Source organism: Apostichopus japonicus, chromosome 21 (assembly GCF_037975245.1).
Source record: "Apostichopus japonicus isolate 1M-3 chromosome 21, ASM3797524v1, whole genome shotgun sequence".
NCBI classification, from domain to species: domain Eukaryota; kingdom Metazoa; phylum Echinodermata; class Holothuroidea; order Aspidochirotida; family Stichopodidae; genus Apostichopus; species Apostichopus japonicus.
The window spans coordinates 19,186,207-19,204,217 of NC_092581.1; the positions used below are offsets into that span (position 1 = coordinate 19,186,207).

The 18,011-nt window shown below is 37.6% G+C and overlaps 2 protein-coding genes across 2 annotated transcripts in view; one reads left to right on the top strand and one right to left on the bottom strand.

Moving 5' to 3' along the window:
• Window positions 1-18,011, top strand: part of LOC139962409 (protein mago nashi homolog) — a 183,793-nt gene that overhangs the window by 10,153 nt on the left and 155,629 nt on the right. The window lies entirely within an intron of this gene.
• Window positions 305-18,011, bottom strand: part of LOC139962404 (radixin-like) — a 50,208-nt gene continuing 32,501 nt past the window's right edge. The window contains exons 5-15 of the mRNA XM_071962318.1: window positions 12,715-12,819; window positions 12,027-12,196; window positions 10,935-11,018; window positions 10,411-10,557; window positions 9,587-9,683; window positions 8,586-8,749; window positions 8,070-8,179; window positions 7,244-7,497; window positions 5,597-5,842; window positions 5,161-5,342; window positions 305-4,439 (exon numbers count right to left, since the gene is read on the bottom strand). Of these exons, the coding sequence (XP_071818419.1) occupies window positions 5,184-5,342; window positions 5,597-5,842; window positions 7,244-7,497; window positions 8,070-8,179; window positions 8,586-8,749; window positions 9,587-9,683; window positions 10,411-10,557; window positions 10,935-11,018; window positions 12,027-12,196; window positions 12,715-12,819 (1,536 nt within the window). The 3' untranslated portion in view covers window positions 305-4,439; window positions 5,161-5,183. The remainder of the gene's footprint in view (window positions 4,440-5,160; window positions 5,343-5,596; window positions 5,843-7,243; window positions 7,498-8,069; window positions 8,180-8,585; window positions 8,750-9,586; window positions 9,684-10,410; window positions 10,558-10,934; window positions 11,019-12,026; window positions 12,197-12,714; window positions 12,820-18,011) is intronic.

An 18,011-nucleotide genomic window follows, 5' to 3' on the forward strand; every position in this document is an offset into this window, starting at 1 on the left:
ACCATAGAAATTATTTTTTAGTTCTATGGTAGTCAAACATTTAGGTTGTGGAGCACTATACTAAACTTTCACCATTTCTGGCTCAAAATCTAAACGGTCACGGTGGCCAAATGTCATGATAGGCCAGGCCATATTGCCAGTTCAAACACCCATTTCTGTTTTGAAATATGAATAATTTAGTGTGTATTGAAGTCAATTAATAAGCCATTTACTACGGCAGGACAAAGGTACGTTCAAGATGACAGATGGGTTCACTTCACCTGGTAGACAAAAGACTCGAGAGAAGACACTTCCAGATCGGAAATAACTTTGATATCATACTGTATTTTCATCAAGTGTAAGGAGGATGAGATGGCTTATAAGCTGTGCGGTCACCCTGTTGGGACAATTTTTTGTTCAATATGGTACTCTTAGGTCACGCTTCACAATATAGAGTGGTTACTCACTAGTATGAGGAAACGGTCCCAACTGACTGATGACGTCACCTTATCAACACAGTAAGGTATAACTGTAATGGGTAAATCCGAAAGAAAATGCACTTCCATTATCAAAAGAAAGCATTCCTTTACAGACAAGAGCATTTTCCGCAAAGCATATTTGCAAGTGAAAGGATGTGTATAAATTGGGTGGGTGGAGTCTCCATCCTTATGAATATTCATAACAAACTTTGACCTCAACGTATCAGAAGCTATCCATCAGCATAAGAACACAGAATCTGCTTTGTATTTCACTCGTATGTGGAAACATACACAGACAATGATAGGGTGAAAAATAATCAAAAGAAAAAAAAATTAAGAAAGGACTTATTTTACACTCTGTACGATACTGCAGAAAATGTAAGAAAAACTTCAAAATTTTTGTAACAAAGTAATGTTTTTTTTTCCATTTTTTCATCCGACTTTCACTGAGACGACTAAACGACTACACTAACGAAGTATTTGCATATTAATATGTTTTACAGACAGAAACAGACTTAGACAATATTTCTCATTGTTAGACGTTCATTTATATAAAGAAAACCAATTAATGAGCTGTCCCACTTGTCTCTTTCTTTATTAAGAGAAAAGAAAAGAGAGCAGGAGGGTACAGAAGGGGTGGGGTGGGGTGGGGGCAGAGGGTTGGGGAGGTATCTGCCGAAGTTGAATACCCGCTAACAAAGTTGCTTTCAACATTTCATAAATAAAACAAATTCAATGTATTTTCAGGCTTTATACTTTCACATGCGCGAGAGTTTTGCTTTTTCTTGGGTATCAAAACATATAACGTGGGATGACTCCACAGCATTAAGTGATTAACAAATATATAAATATATATTTTTTAATGATTTTTTATTATGTTTGGATTATGTTTCTCCATTTGGGACAAGAGGGCATAAAACTTTGGCAAATCTAATCATTGTTTAGATTTGATGAACAAGACAGCAGAAAAGAAAATAGATTGAGCTTTGGAATATTTATAGATACGGTAGATTATTAATCAAATACAATTCCTAGATGAAGCTATCAGATGCGACTACTTTTTGTCCATAGACAAAGACTTGCTTGAGTTGTGAAGCAAATTTTTCTTACATCGTTAAAACTGATCCTTTTATTCGATCGAGCCAATATTTTCAGACCAGTTATCGATATTTTAATCGGTTACCACCATTCATCAGTAACTACCTTTCTCATCTACACCAAAAACAAAACAAAACAAATTCTTGTTCTTCTCACCCTTTTATCAATGATACCAGGACAACAGTTTACGAGACACCCAATCTCCCTCAAGTTATCTTTATAACCAAAGACCATACATACTGTTGCCAAGGAAACCTTGCTACAGAAACTGGGAAATGGCATTGCATCAAAAACAGTGCTAACAATACGAAAACATAGAAGAACTTTTAAGGACTTCAAAATATTTTCAGAGTTTATTCAACCAATCTCTGGTATTCCAAACCAGACTATAACTCTCCAGGACTGTCCTTCAATATGACTGAAAAAATTCCCAAACAGCAGAGAACATCTGAAGATTTCCAGAATCTTAACCCAAAAAACACAGTATTTTGAATATGGAAAATAACCACTGGTAAGTTTTTTAAGAAATGAAAAAGGTGAACTGAACCGTAACTCCCCCGTTAAAAAGTTGCGTCACTAATATTGCATTGAGAAAAAAAGGAGGGGGGGGGGGGCTGCTGTCATTTCCTGTGACTTGAGTATAAATCAAGAGTTAAATATCACAACTTGAGAAGATGAGTAGTAGGCCATTTTTGCACATTTATGCATTTATTCCACAACTCAAACGGGTTAGGTAATAATATACACCAAGTACAATGAGTACTAGTAACGGCCAATCATATGAGTCTGTTATGCAGTCATATATATGAAGTCTGGTTACAAAGTCTGCTTCATTCAATCATGTCTTACATACAAAATTTCAAATCAAAATGTGAAATCAATCAGGTCTTACATTTAGCAGAAATATCACAAAAACACTTTAAACTTTATAAAATGTCTGAAGGAATATCATGGCAGGTGCAGATAAACACACTTTGTTTGGAACGATTTAGTTTTTGGAGGACCGACATTGAATTTTGAAATGGTTATAACATGTAAGCATGTAATGTACCAGCAAAGCTCTGGGCCAGATATCTTCCAGTTTATTCACTTACTTTACCAGCAAAACGACGAGCCACTTTCACCTCTTTGTATTCCCAAACGTGAACTGATTATTAGACAAACAGTTTGTTATCTACGGTGACTATAGCCAGATATTACCAGCGATGACATATCACTTGTAGCCCGACAAAACACCACATCAGGAAGAGAAAAACAACATGGTGGAATGGATTTTCTCCATACCTTTTGTTCTATTGCAGTGATTAAACAGTAAGTTTCTTAATCGAATTGAAATCTAAAAAATCTACCATATTTATTGTCATCTCTAAAAGTATATTTCTCAATTTTTTTATATCAGATTTTGACACCAAACTTTGAAATATTTTAACCAAACAAAAACTCCAAGTTTCATAACACAAATATGCTTTTTTTCTTTTGTGTTTAGTTATTTTAGCCAATAAAATTTGGGTTATCTATTGGCCAATGTTTCTCAGGATCAGATCCTCAACATTGTACAAGCTTGTAACAATCACATGGGGTCTATAAAATCGTTTGAATAAACCGAACAATCTGCGTTGCATCTGGGAGTCCAGCTTCTCTATTTTTTCTTTCTCAGATGACATCGATTGGGATCGTTCGGATTGTGAAATTTTTTACCAATCATTTTTCTTTACTTCCTGCAGATCGATATAAATAAGGTACTGGAAATATGACGACAAAGGCGTATTATTCTCACGTAGTACTTTCTTTGATTTGAAACAAAAACAACACTTTTTGAGTAAAATGAGAAAAGGTGACAGAAGGAGGCAGATAAACAACGAGAAAAAAACGATAAAAACAAAAAAAAGGAGAATAAACAACAAAACAAGACATGATGTCAGATATTAAGATGACACTGTGTTTGGGAATGCATGTGTCGAGTACAATTAGCATGGAATACAATCTGCATATTACAATTATAACAATTCCATTTCTTCATTTTTTTTTTAAATACGACGGCTACATGTCAACACTGTGCTTTACATCACTGCTTTTGTTTTTATGTTAACCTTTTCACCCCGTTCAAGTATCCCTTTAAAATTGAAACTTAAAAAAAAAGAAATTAATATAATATGTTACAAATGACGGCTATAGGTAAATTGTATGTTTACCTAGACCTGTGTCATAATAATAATAATATTATTCTAAGCCAAGGAAGAAGAAGAAGGGGTTTGTTGCTTTAACTTTTGAGAGAAGAAAAATTCCCATATCATTAATTTTTACACATTTTATTTCCATTTATAAAGTATATAGAGTTCTGTTGTTCACACCAAATTGTGTCGTTCACCCCACCCCTTCCCCCTCTTTAATTCAAATATAAACAACCTGACGGCCAAAGATGAAGATGAAATTAGGAAAGAGAGATCATCGTTTTGTTGGTTCTTTTTTTGTTTTTGTTTCATCGGATATTCCTTTTAAAAATGATGTTAAAGAAAGAACAAAATGTTATAGAAACCAATGCAAAAGGCACTTAGCAATTTTAATCTAAAAACAAAAGTTGCTGATAGAAATTAATGGTGCTGCTCGCTAACATACTTTTACCATTTTGCATTTTTAATTTTTTTTTTTTGCGGGGTTGGGGGTTTTCCCCCCCATGCCCGCCTTTTTTTATATAGTTTTGTGGTGAATTTTTTTAAATTTTTTGGATTTTGTCAAATACCTAAATACTATGCTGACAACTAAGTTAGCAAGGCTGGGCAACAATCTCCCGAGGACTATTTAAAGATTTTAGTAAGATAATGGACCACCGTCTTACAAAGACTAAGGTACTGTAGATTCGGAGCTATATACCGTCACGATAATCTGCCAAGAAAAGAAACAGAAAAAAAGATGAGTTTCAAGAATAGTCGCTTAAACTCTACAGTTCAATTATTATACTTGAAAGCAGGCATCCATTTCCACTTCTCTTGGTTTTTTCACTTTCTTCGAGCACTTTCTACCGTTAAATGACAAAATAAAACATATTTAGCTTACATGAGAGACAGAGAGATAGAGATAACTATTTGATTAAAACCACGACTAAGCCACTACGAATATTTTCGAATTTGGGAGATATTATCACGGTTGACAACTCATATCATGAGTTTGCATTTCATTTGGCAACCTGTGACATCACAGTGACATATGAAGGAAGTGACATCTTTGAACTTTTCCAACGCTTTTTCTTAGCTTATTTCCAAGGTGATTGTAAACTGTGTCGACACTGAAACAAATAACAGTTTCATTTTGCTGAGCTCCGATATTTTTGATAGAGCATTTGTAAAATAAACGTCTTCTTACAGCCAAAAATTGTAGGGAGAAATGTCATTTGAGGTCGTAAAGTTTAATTTTCTCCCTATTGAATCTTGCTTGCATCTGTGGAGCAACCAATCTTGGGGGAGGGGGGGGGGTGTCTGTGTGTTAGATGTTTGTCCCAGTAACTCAAATATTTAGATGTCAGCCTTGAAAGCTAAGCATCGAATCCAACAAGCGTTGGGTCAATGCCTGACAACGATAATCAATCTGTAGTTTCACTACTACTCACCTCCATTATATAGGACTGGAAATTTACATATTCTCAAAGACTTCCACTCTGCTGTGCACATGCCCCTTCCTGATCTGTCGTAGCGTCTTGTACTTATCCCTCCCCTGTTTCACGTTTTGCATGTGGAGGAGATCGTAGGCCGTCTCAGTCGTCCTGGTGTTGCCGAGGTCGGCCCTCAGGTTCTGAAGGAGAAAACAAAACACTCAAACGATTAAAGGAGAAGATACAGCGACAAGTTAGCACCGCAGAAAAAAAAATCATTCTGGTATCGATAATGTCTGCAGACTGACTCACGATCAGTACGTACGTTGAAATGGGGGGCCAAATCAATCTATTGGCTTAGGAGATACAAAACATGCAAATATATCCCCCCTCAACCTCTTCACTAAACACACTCTTACCCTTTCACAAGCCTTATACCAAGCTTACTACTCACCACCAACATTTCTTGCATCTGAGCGTTCTTGTCCACTGTGGTTTCTCTGGTCTCCTCATCTCTGTCGCCCTCTAGCTGTTCAGATGAGAGTTCCATGGTATGAGCTACTTCAGAGTCCTCCTGTTCTTGTACGGTGGCCTCCTTGACCTGGGATGCTTCTGCTCTGGCCTGGGCCGCTATCACCGCCTGCTGCAACTCCTCTTCTTTCTCCTTCTGGGCTTGTAGAGACAGGTGAGCCTCCTCCAGCTAAAAGCAGAGAGCAAGCAAACAGAGAGAGAGAGAGTGTGAGAGTAGCTGAGCAGTAGTAGCTGGTTGATACCCCAAACGTTACTGGTTTGGGTATTTACAAATGACGATAATTACCTAATAATCAATAGTCATAAGCCAAATTGGCCCGTTGACCTCCTCGAAGATTATACACATTATGAGGTTTACAGCACTTATTAATATTAATCCGACGTTGCCATCTTCAATCAGCTGGTTAGCAGAACGACGGGACCAATTGGTTAAGTTGTCAATCCACCTCCTTTGCGGACGGCCTGGTTTGCATTTGCAGCCGTACGGTAAAGCTAGCCATACAGTACAGCCGAAGTTAGACCTTCACACCGCACAGCGTGTCCGCACCATTTTGCTTTACTTACCTGTCTCCCACTAAACTAAGGCACCTTCCCAATCTACCAAAAACGCCACTGGTATAATTTTGCACAGCGCCACCCCAGTGACATCCGCTACGGGTCACCCCACACTTATCTCTTCCTTCCGGATTTACCATTCCCAAGGGAAACGCTCTGGTTGATTCCATGACCAACAACATGTAACACTAGTCATGTCCATACCTGAAACACTCGCACTCTACTCCCATCAATTAAGTGAATTGTTACATGAATAGGCTGTGAAGAATTGTTTGTTTGTTAACTTGAGGTATTAACATTTATCGTTGTCATTAATGCTATGAATGAACAACAGAATTTGGTCACTTGTATTTAATGTAGATGAAATCAGGGCCAGATGTAACTTTCTGGAGGGGGGGGGGTGATCAAGACATGAAATATGGGGCCCCCACCTGATGGTAGGGCAACCAAGGCAGATATTGTATCCAGGTGCAATGTAAAAATGTGTGTCTGCAGCATATTCCCAGTCGAGTGGGTGAGGATGGGGGGGGGGTTGGCATTGTTATTCAATATTTATAGCTTTCTACTGATGCCTTTCACTACAATATATTATAAATTGTAGAGGCAATATGAAGAGGCCAAAAAAGAAAATATTTCTGTAGATATTTAAAACTTTGTTGCCATAGGTCATATTACTGTTTCATTCCTTTTTTCTCCCCTGACCTTCTGATTTTGAAAGCCCCCTAGATATAGGGGGATGGGGGGGCCCTGGGTCCATCCAGACCAATGGTAATCTGGCAATGGATGTGCTCGACTGGTGATGTTATAATGCAAATACAATCACTGCTGATGGTTCTGACTACAATCCTCAAAGTGGTCCCATTTCAAATCCCATCAACTCCATCAACCTTCTAACAATCCCTGAGACTCTACTCTGGTGGTTTTTTAAATTTTTATTTTAACATCATCATCAGCATTCCTCCTCCCATCACCCTTATGATTTAATGTTACACGGACAGAGGATGCAGAAACTCACCTCCTGTGAGATGATCCTACTCTGCCTCTCCTTCTCCTCGGCCTCTTCGGCAAACTTCCTTGCCAGGGCGTCTGCCTCCTCTGCCTGCCTCTGCATCTCAGCATTCTTAGCTTCCGTTGACTCTATCTGCTGTCGGTACTGGATGGCCGCCTCCTCTGCCTCTCTCTTCTGACGCTCTGTCTCTTGCCTCTCGATTTCTGCTTGGCGGGCTTTCTCTTCCAGTTCTTTTGTCTCTTCGTTTTTCTTCTCAATCGCTGAAAAATGTTAACATATTTTTTATGTCTTAAGTTGGGTCGTCCAGATAGTTGTGGAAGTGAAATCCTTGCCTGAATCTGAGAAGGGGTGGCAGAGAGGGTGGGGGGAGGGGTACGGTGTCGGATTACCATAATTACAATTTGAATGGATGTTCCCATGAAGGAGAAGGAGGTAAAATGGAAACCCCTGGGTACTATTCAATAAGTGGTGCATCCGGACACCGGGAGTCTTGCCCAAAGTCAATTCTAGACTGTGTGCACCTCCACTCCTCAATATATGGTGTACATTTTATCATGCTCTACGGCCACATTTACACTCAATAAATGTCACAGGTGGTAAAATCCCCCCTCCTCTCCCCCCTGGTTTTATTATTAATTTTTCTTCTTCTTGATGTTTCAAGGGAGTGTGTTACTTTGTTAAGCCCACCAGAGTTTGTTAATCCACTTACTTTCATAACTTGTCATTTCATTTGTATGGTATTATTCTTGTTTTTCTCTTGTAAAGTTATGTAGAAAAACAAATAAACAATTAAATTGATAATGAATGAAATTATGCATCAATTATTGATTACCTTCTCGTGTAGCCACTTCTTGTGCCTCTTTCTTGGCAAGTTTCTCTCTCAGTTCTTCTGCTTGTCTCTCAGCTTCCTCCCTCTTGGCCTTTTCACGATTAACTTGTTGCCTAGAGGAAATGTTTAAAATAAATTCCGTGAGATTTGATATTACTTCAGCTAAACCTTAACAAAAACTTTCCTGTATCAGTTCTGAAGTGTTTGTGAAAGCGTTTACATTTCACTGAAAGACTGTTTTTATGTTTTGCTTTTAAGTTCATCAAAGATTCATCTGTTAACTATATGAAGAATCATTCCAAGTTTCAATGTCTCGGAAGCCAGGAACTGGAAACTTAACGATAAGGGAACACCCATCCCGACCTACTTTGAACACTCTGGAAGAAATGTAACCGAAACCCATCAAATTATCTGGCAGAGAGAACTTATAAGGAATCATAACTGGTTAGATACATAAACCCTTCTTATCAACCAGACTTTTACGACAAAGCCACACCCCTAGCTTCACCACCAACGTACCTTTCCATCATCTTGGCCTGTTTGTCCTCCCGGGCCTGAGCCTTCATCTGTTGGACCTCGATAGTGTCGGGTTTCCTACGGCGCATGTACAACTCATGGTTGCCCATGCAGAGGGCCAAGATACGCTTGTTGACCCTTAACCGAGGCGCAAAGAAAATGAAGTCCTGAAGAACAAAAGAAAAGAATTCCCCTCAAGTTAAGTAGGTAAAAGGTAAATTCTAGTGAGACATATAAATTTCTTATCTCAAATGTGACAGATGAAAAACTGCCTGTTATCCACAAAATGGCACCTACTATTATATTCTATTTTGTCATACAAAAAATGTTTTTTTCTGGGAATATTTAAAATCTTAAGAACACTTTTCAAATGTCAATTCTACCGTCAATGTTATCCCCTTCAACCCAGCCCCCTTAACCCCTCCCCCTCATACATTTGCAGCATACCCATATTCATATTCTAGTATATAGTTTCTTCAAACTTGTACCAACACTTGGGATTTTCACTTATTTTAAACTCAGGGCATTATGGAGATCTAGTACAGTTACTTGACTTACATACTCATAACCACACCTAGCAGCCTGCTTTAATCGCTAAAATCGATGAGGGGGAATTCTACTCGTGCTCGTACTCATGCTGTTGTACTCGTGTTACTAGTCTGGTACTAACTGATCTTGAATTAGTTGTTACAGTAGGTAATGTTGTTTTGATGCCACAATCTAGAAGTTACTCTGGCTATAGTGTAATGTTAATGTAAAGAATACTCTGTCTGTTTGGTAAAATTTGGGGTCATTTTTGGAAATCTAGTACCTCGTAATTGTGCCATTATGTACCCTTCAACTCGCTCAGAGTCTTGTATGCACATTCTCATATCAAGGGGGAATTCTACTTGTACTGGTTCTCATGCTGTGGTACTCATTGTATATAAGTCTGGTACTCAACAAACTGTTTTTTTCATATTTTTTATTTCTTACCAACTTTTGAGATCATAATATCAACTTACTGGCGCTTTCTTGTCTATTGGCTTGATGGTAAACTTCTTATCGTTGAAAGAGATGTTACGGATTTCACTCCACGGGAATCCAATCTTGGGTGTCAATCTGTGACAAAAATAACCATAAATCGGTGAGATCATATCCTGTACAAAGGAAAGGCTAACAGTAGGGTGCCTAAACTGCAGCTAAACAACCAGAAGTGGTAGGTGAGGGGGGGGGGGAAATGAACACAGAAAACGGTCATATAGGGGTTGCAATGGACGTTTATGAGATCAATTCTATTTCTGTATTTGCATATGCTTTACATATCCTTTTACGCTTAATGTATCCTTTGACTTACTTATCCCTGGTTTTCTTAGATGCTTAGTCAGAGGGCATGGGAAACCCGGGTAAAGCTGAGTTCCTTTCTTGCATTAGTGGTTGCAATGGGGTGTAAGAGATCAATCCTAGTTTTGTATTTGCATATGCTTTACATATCCTTTTATGCTTAATGTATCCTTCGACTTACTTATCCTGATGTTCTTAGATGCTGAGTCCGAGGGCATGGAAACCAGGGTAAAGCTGAGTTCCTTTCGTGCATATGGTGGTTGCAATGGGGTGTAAGAAATCAATCCTATTTTTGTATTTGCATATGCTTTACATATCCTTTTACGCTTAATGTATCCTTCCACTTACTTATCCTGATGTTCTTAGACGCTGAGTCCGAGGGCATGGAAACCGAGGTAAAGCTGAGTTCCTTTCTTGCATATGGTGGTTGCAATGGGGTGTAAGAGATTAATTCAATTTTTGTATACATTTGCATATGCTTTACATATCGTTTCCTTTGACTTACTTATCCTGATGTTCGTAGACGTTGAGTCCGAGTGCGTCGACACCGAGGTATAGTTGAGTTCCTTTCTTGTTTTTGATGTCAAAGTAATTAACACCGTACATTTCCAAATCTTGAGCGATTTTCAGATACTCCAACATGGCATCTTCCCTGAAAATGAAAGTAGAAAATCAATTGAAATCATCGTGAAGTTTTCCTATTTATTTTTATGTTTATTTATATGTTTGTTTGTGTCTGCATCTAACCTTTTGCTTTTCCTTCTTTATCCACTTTGTGTCGTCATCTTAATTTTATTTTGTATACTTTTATAATTTTGATGTTTTTAAATTTGAAATGCCACAGCAGTGCAGCTGTAGCAAACAAAGTTGTTGGAAAACCCTATGGACTAAATAGAAAGAAAACTTAATCGATTAATTTCTCCAACCAGATTTATTTTAATTTGTTAATGGGAAGAGTTAGTGTACACCAGGACAATATTTGTTTCTTTTAAGACTTGTGCCTTTGTTTTATTTGGTTGGCATACTTACTTTAACATGCCCTTGTGTTCTGCATACCAATTCACGATTCGCTCCACCCATTGTTCCCGAGTAAGGTTGTGTTGGTCGATCACCCTGTAGAGAGAGAGAGAGATAGAAAATGAAACCAAACCTTTAAAGTAAATAACTTAAGGCTGAGGAATGAGCTAGTAGTCATATGATTACCAAACCAGGAACTGACTAGAGACCAATCCTTGTAAATAGCTTTATCAAGCAAAGACATTTTGGCATGAGTGACCTCAAAGGGCAACAAACTCTTTTCTCTTTACCAATTGAGCTTCTCAACCTAACTTTCGAGATGACCCGGGTATCCAGTGATTCATTTGGTCCCGGTTATAGTCAGGAGCCACCAGAACCTTCTACACTGGATGGACCAAAGTCACAACTCCCAATTAATGCATGAACTCAAACACTAGCAAGGTTCTTCAACATTTAAAATGTTGATGAGTAAGTAAACTTGAACAGGCAAGTTGGGGTTACCAATATCTATGCAATCAGTAAAGTTTGAACACCCACTTCCAACCCCCCCACCCCCGCTGCCTCCCTCCACCCCCATCCCTCCCACACACAAAAGCATGACTTTCAGTGTTCACAAGGTTGACTAATTAAACTGCAGGTGTGTCTAATTCTAAGAAACTCTATACCAGGGATGGTGTCCCAACCATGGCCCATTTTTTGACATTTCAATGTGCGGCTAACAGAATTATCTTGGCAGAGCTCCTCTTTGCATTATGACCATAAGTATAATTAGGTAAATTGATAACTTTTGATCATGTCTTGCAGCTCTCAAAGATCTGGAAGTTTATCCTATGGGACACCTACATTAAAGCAAGCTTGGCCACCGCTGCTTCTACACATTCAGTTTGACAAGCTTGAGTAAAGCTTGCTTTAATTGAGCTACAATGTGCATCAAATAAGGACATCTGTTTTGATGACCTTTGGGGTGAAGGGAGGCAGGGGCGAGGGGACATTAGCGCAACAAGCTGGCGATGTTATCTCCGCTTGTGTACTTTTGGCAGCGAGAGATACATTCATGCGAGGTAAACATCTTCATTGAACAAAAGAAGAAAACTGCTCATGTACCTTTCTGGAAGCAGCTTGTGGTTGGTCAGAAATTCTGGGGAGCTAGATTCCTTGGTGTGATCTCCGTGTTTTGCCTGGACGGCGTAAGAAGCGAGCAAGACCGATGTTTCAGGAGGACAATAGACGTCGTCCGTCAAAATGGCTTCTTTAACTTGAAGGAAAAACAGTCTCTGAATGAAAGATAGAAACAAAACAACATAGGATAAGTAAAGGACGACGTTTTACATTCTCTCTTAGTTTAACGACCATTATATCACCAGGTGTATATCACAACTCATCGCTTTAATTTTCACAGACGATGAGGAGGAGGAAGAGAAATCTAATATTCAAATTCTTGATCCCTGAAGGGTGATGTTGTAAAAATGTTTTAATTTTAGTGAACATTAGAATTGAATTTGACCAACCAATCAATCAATCACAGTAAATGACTTCCACTGCAATGTTGTCTATATGTGTAGTATTCTTGGTCACCCAGATTTGTCAAATTTTACAAATGTTGGAAGTAACTGTTTGGTTTACAAAAAGATATTTCCCTGATCCCCTCCTCAACAGATTCACTTATGTTCTTTTACAAAGTCACAACAATTTATAACATTTACCAACTTGCAATAGCTATTGGATGTTGATTTGTCATTTTTCTGAGGGTGAAGAAGGGAGAAGAGAGGGGGGGGAGAGGGGTATACTTTACCTGTGTTACTTCTTGAATGAGTTCCTCTGTTACATCTTCAGGGAAAAACTTGGCTCGGAACTTAAACTGCAATGGTGAACCTTTGGTAACATCTTGTACCATTACCTGTAATGAGATGTGATTAAAACACGTTTATTTAACGCTAACGATCAGTGTTTAACAACTCTAATCTTTTTAGTCGTTTTTATACCTCTCAAACCCTTTTTTATTCTTGTACTGTATACACATACGAAGGAACACAATATAGCTGATTGTTCCAAACTTTGTTTCAACATCGTCAGCCTCTCTCTGGTATGTAGAGTGTGATGACGTTGTTGACATAGGGCTGGGTTTCCTTCCATAATCTACTTAAATATCTAAACTTGAATATTATCAATATAACTGTTCAGGTATATATACTAAATGCAGATAACTAGTTTCAATTTCCATAACTTTATAATTTCCATAACTTTTGCATTTTCTTTATCCACTTCATATCAAGACGAGAAAGCCAAATACCTAAGACATGTTTCATCGAGGAATGGCAATAAAATATTGCATTCATTGGCGTTTTAAAGAACGACTGCAATAAAACATTCGTAATGCAAACTTGCGTAATGGCTCCGATTCCGTAATAGAGATTATCGTACGTACAGTAGGGAAAAGGATCAGTCTGGCCTGAAAAAAAGTCAGTTTAATTCAATATTTGCTTTTTATCACAACTGCAGATATTAAAATGATGTGTTTATTTTATGGGCTAATTAAAGGTGCAACGGTTTAAAGGTTTGCATATTTAACTTTGTACAAACATGCCTGGCACTGGATTAAAACTGTACGGTAAAGATAATTTTTCACACTGCAGATTTTCTTGTTGTGATCGGAAACCTCTCAATTCAACAGGCATTGCCTGGTGACCACACACATAGATTGACCACAAAACTGTGCTGCATAACTTAGTCTGAATAGTACTAGCATAAGGGCAGTTTACACAGTGGTTGATGATTTCACTATCATGGATGTTAGTGGCACAAACTAGGTAGGAGTTTGGATGGCAACACACCCTTCCTTTGGGTGTAACTGCCACATATTGTTGACTGGTTAAAACAACACCTACAGAAGTACTAATAAACAAAACTGTTGTTACAGAAACAGACTTGTCACAAGTCTATACTGGTACATGAATATATGACACATGATACATAAAATTTATGAAGTTTCATGAAAACTGCCTTAAAGTGAAGGTTGAGGAAAAACAACGATGTTCATGATACATGTTACATCAGAAAGACATTTTTTTTATGGTGGGGGGAGGGGGCCAATAGTATAATGTATGGATCTTGGTCATGCAGTAACTGCTTATGGTATACCAGAGATTAGACTATGGATATTTAGGAATATAAGATATTTCTTTGACAGCAGTGGGTACGACAGTGACAGTTTTAATCAATACATTTACTGTGTGAAATCACTACATATGTTTAGTTGCTCTCCAGAAGAAATCAACATTTTGGAATATCCAGAGTGTTTATGTTTGAGTACTAATATGCTACTTTCCTTTTTTTCTCTTGCCTTGACAAATTTCATATTTGATCTACCTACCCAAACCAACATTTTTTCTTAAACACTGTGCCCCGCCTGACCTGATCCGATACCATGGCAACCATACACATACATAAGGTAATATATGGCTATAAAAAACCACTGAAGATCTTTGTTAGGATAAGGTTTCCCCCACAGTAGTAAGATCTCTGTTAGTAGAATTTCCATACATACCTGTGGTAAACTGTAGCTATCCCATTAAAATCCTCAAAATACCATATTAACAAGTTTCCTATACCAGCACATTCTTGAAACATTAAAAACCAAGAGTAGACAGATAAACATAACTGTACCTATATAAGGGATATCTTTACATTACCATTTACACTAGATGCATAAAATCACTGTTGCTGACTACATAGTATGCCAGTGCTATGTACAGAAGTGCACAGAATGGTACCTGACTGGGGAAATGCTTATATTCCTTATTGGCTAAAAGTGTACTACTACGTATACAAGGGTAAATGGTTTAATAGTACTAACTGGTTGCATGTTGTACTTGAAAACATGCTGAGAGTATATTAGGATAAGAGCTGGAATTATTTAGCTGTTCAAATTTTTTGTAGCTCAGTAATTATCAAACTTTTCTAAAGTTTAGAAAGTACAACTATGGTGGGATATGGGGATGGGTGGGGTGGACCAAGTCACAAACACCACAATGGTCGATAACAGGTCATTCAAACTTTTTCCTATCTAGAAGCAATTCTTTTGGTATTTTACTGTAAATAATAGGCTTAACAAGCTAGGAAAACTACAAAGACCAGTGAATAACGTACATGGAAGTTTAAACAGGACTAATTGATAGGGATAAATCCCCATGGAACCATTAATAGACAATGACCTAGTTGTGAGGTCACATAGATTCTACATAGGTCATTCTCAGGGCGAATGATATCATGAAGAACCTATGGAAACAGTGTCACAGTGTTTTATCAGGTTGTGCAAACCACTTTTTAACTGTTCTGGTATTTTACATTCAACAGTACATCAAAGAGCAAACAAAACGAAAGGGAAATACGCTACAAAGACCTTGGCAAAGTTAACAATATTTGTGCTACATGTGATGTTTAATGTGGATAGAGTGTTTGGGATTTCTTCGCACTTAATCAGAAAATTGAAATTTATGCGTGCTACAATTTTTAGGCAACGCAAATGGACTAATAACAGCTTGACTGAAACTGTATTTAACAGATGTATAATAACTGATAATGATGCTATTGAACTAACTTTGAAAGTATGACAAATACAAGAGTGCAGTTCTTAGCAGGGACAGGTAAGTATGGTGTACGGTGTAAAAGATAAAAAGCTGCAGCAAGGTCCAACACAATGTCCAAAGCAATGTCCAACACAGCCTGGCTGCAGTAATGCTGCAGCCCCGCTCAGCATGCAACTATGGTAGTCCTACAGTTTCTCTAGACCACACTGTAAATAAATAGGCAACTGCAAAGTCCTTGACCTGAATCGGGACACCCACACCGGATCTTCCTTTTTCACACTTTATTACTATTCACACCAGGAAACCAACTTTGCACTCAACATTCTTCCTGTTTATAAATTCTTTTATTTTTGCCCTTTTTCATCTATGAAAAGTACCACAGTTCTGTGCTGTAAAGTATTGTTTACTCAGGGAGGTCAACAAAGTATCTTTTTACAAATTCTAGTGCAATTTGAGTTGTGTAAAAATTCCAGTACAATTTGTTCAACCCTGAAATAAATGCCTTATGGAATGATGATTCGAGAGATGTACACACATACACATACTGATATCTACAACAGATGTTAAGTACAAGTTTCATTCCGAAAGCCTGCACCCCAAAAGGAGCTATGTTAGTGGTAATGTAGAGTATGTTGTGTGGGAAGGGGAACTGGAGGGAGGTGGTCAAGGGCTTGGTGAAACAGATCTGTTTACAAAGTATTAAGTACCAATTCCTGTAAAGGTGTGCAGTGTCATAGGTCAAGGTTCTAATGAATATGCAGCAGCTATCTGAACCTGGAAGTCTCTGTCAAATTATGTTATGACATTTCTGTTTTGTTTTCAAATAACATACAGTAGGAAAGAAAAAAGAAAAAAAGACACTGTTAAAACTGAGGCAATTTCATCAGCACTCAAGTTTTCTTATTTTTTTGTTGTAAATTTCATGACTTTCTGTGCTACTTACTGTATATGTACCAAAAAGTCAGAAAAACAAAATCTTGGCAAATTTTGGTATTGACTGCATTTGTAATTTCAGATGCTGTATTTTATTTGAACCTTTATGCACAATGTAAAATCAGGAAATTTGTAGGTGGTTACACCTTAGCTACTTATTGGTTATTACACATAACCTCAATAAGACTTCCCTATTTGCCCAATGGGAAAAAAGAAAAAAGGGAAAAACAGACAAAAGGAACTAAACACTACCATGGAGCATATTATTTGGGATATGGGTCACTGCTTCTGGTTCTTTAGCCCAGCCAGAAAATACCTTAGCTCTTAATCACTCTTCAAAAAGAGTAGATGCATTGGACAGTGAAGAATTGCTTTACCCTGTTGTGAAGTTTTCATTCAGCCAAGCTAAAGAGGCACTCACTTGTACCATGGAGGTAAAAATCTGTTTTTACCTCCATGCTTGTATACACACATAAAGAGAGAGGGAGAGCAATCCTTTAAACTACAGTAGCATATATATACAACATAACCAGCCTGCAGTACTAGTTCTAATGAATAAAGTCATGCCCCAGAAAGAAAGAACTCACAAAGTCTTCCCCAGTGATAGCTACATAATAAGTGTGTGCACTGCAGAATGTATTCTGTCCTATGCATTCTACAACAGCTACTGCATTGAGGGAGGGGTGGCAATTGCAGACAAATTTTAGAGGGTAGCTGTACGTACGCAGAAAAGACTATACGAGCAAATTGCAAAATACCACAATTCGTATGTATTCTCATGAATATTGGTGGTATTAATTATGTGGATTCCTTTTTTTGAAAGTGTGTGTCAATTGGCAACACAGTCATGAATATTCCTATTCTATAATTATTCAGGCCTATCCATACAGAGGACACTGTTGTATTTCTAAGCTGTCCTTCAGGAAGGTTCCCCAGAAAATTGTTATCAATAATTATGCGATAATTTTCCAATTTTAATGGCAGATTTAGTTTGGAAATGCTTTCTAAAGTATTTTCTTATTAGACTGAATAGACTGAGATCTCACTTATGCAAAACAAGGTCAACTAATTAAGTTAAGTTACAAAAGGTTAAACCTAGGAAGCTTAAAGTACAATTAGTCACAATTTAAGAGCGTAATCAGTCCAGAAGTGCAAAAGTCCAGGTTGCAAGTCAGAACAGGTATTAATATGCTGTAACTACACACATAGCAGTCTGTATTACTTGTACTATGGCATGTTTGAAATACCAAAATACTGATAAAAATCTACTCAACCTTTGCATATAGGGTGGTTTCTGATATCTGAATGACCTGAAATAATTGATAGGAATATTCACAACTGAGTCATCAAGTTAAACATACTGTATATACACAAACTGCTTCCTGGCAACAGAAAACACATTATTATTATTTACAATGGATCTTGTTCTCGACATTGCTTACTGTTTTAACTTTCAATTCATGATTTCTGCCTTCTTTATATTTTTTGTCGTTCTTTAAGTGGTTTCTTTGCTTGTATGTAATTTGAAAATAATGTTGTTTGATAGTCATTGAAATAATAAAACAAGTTT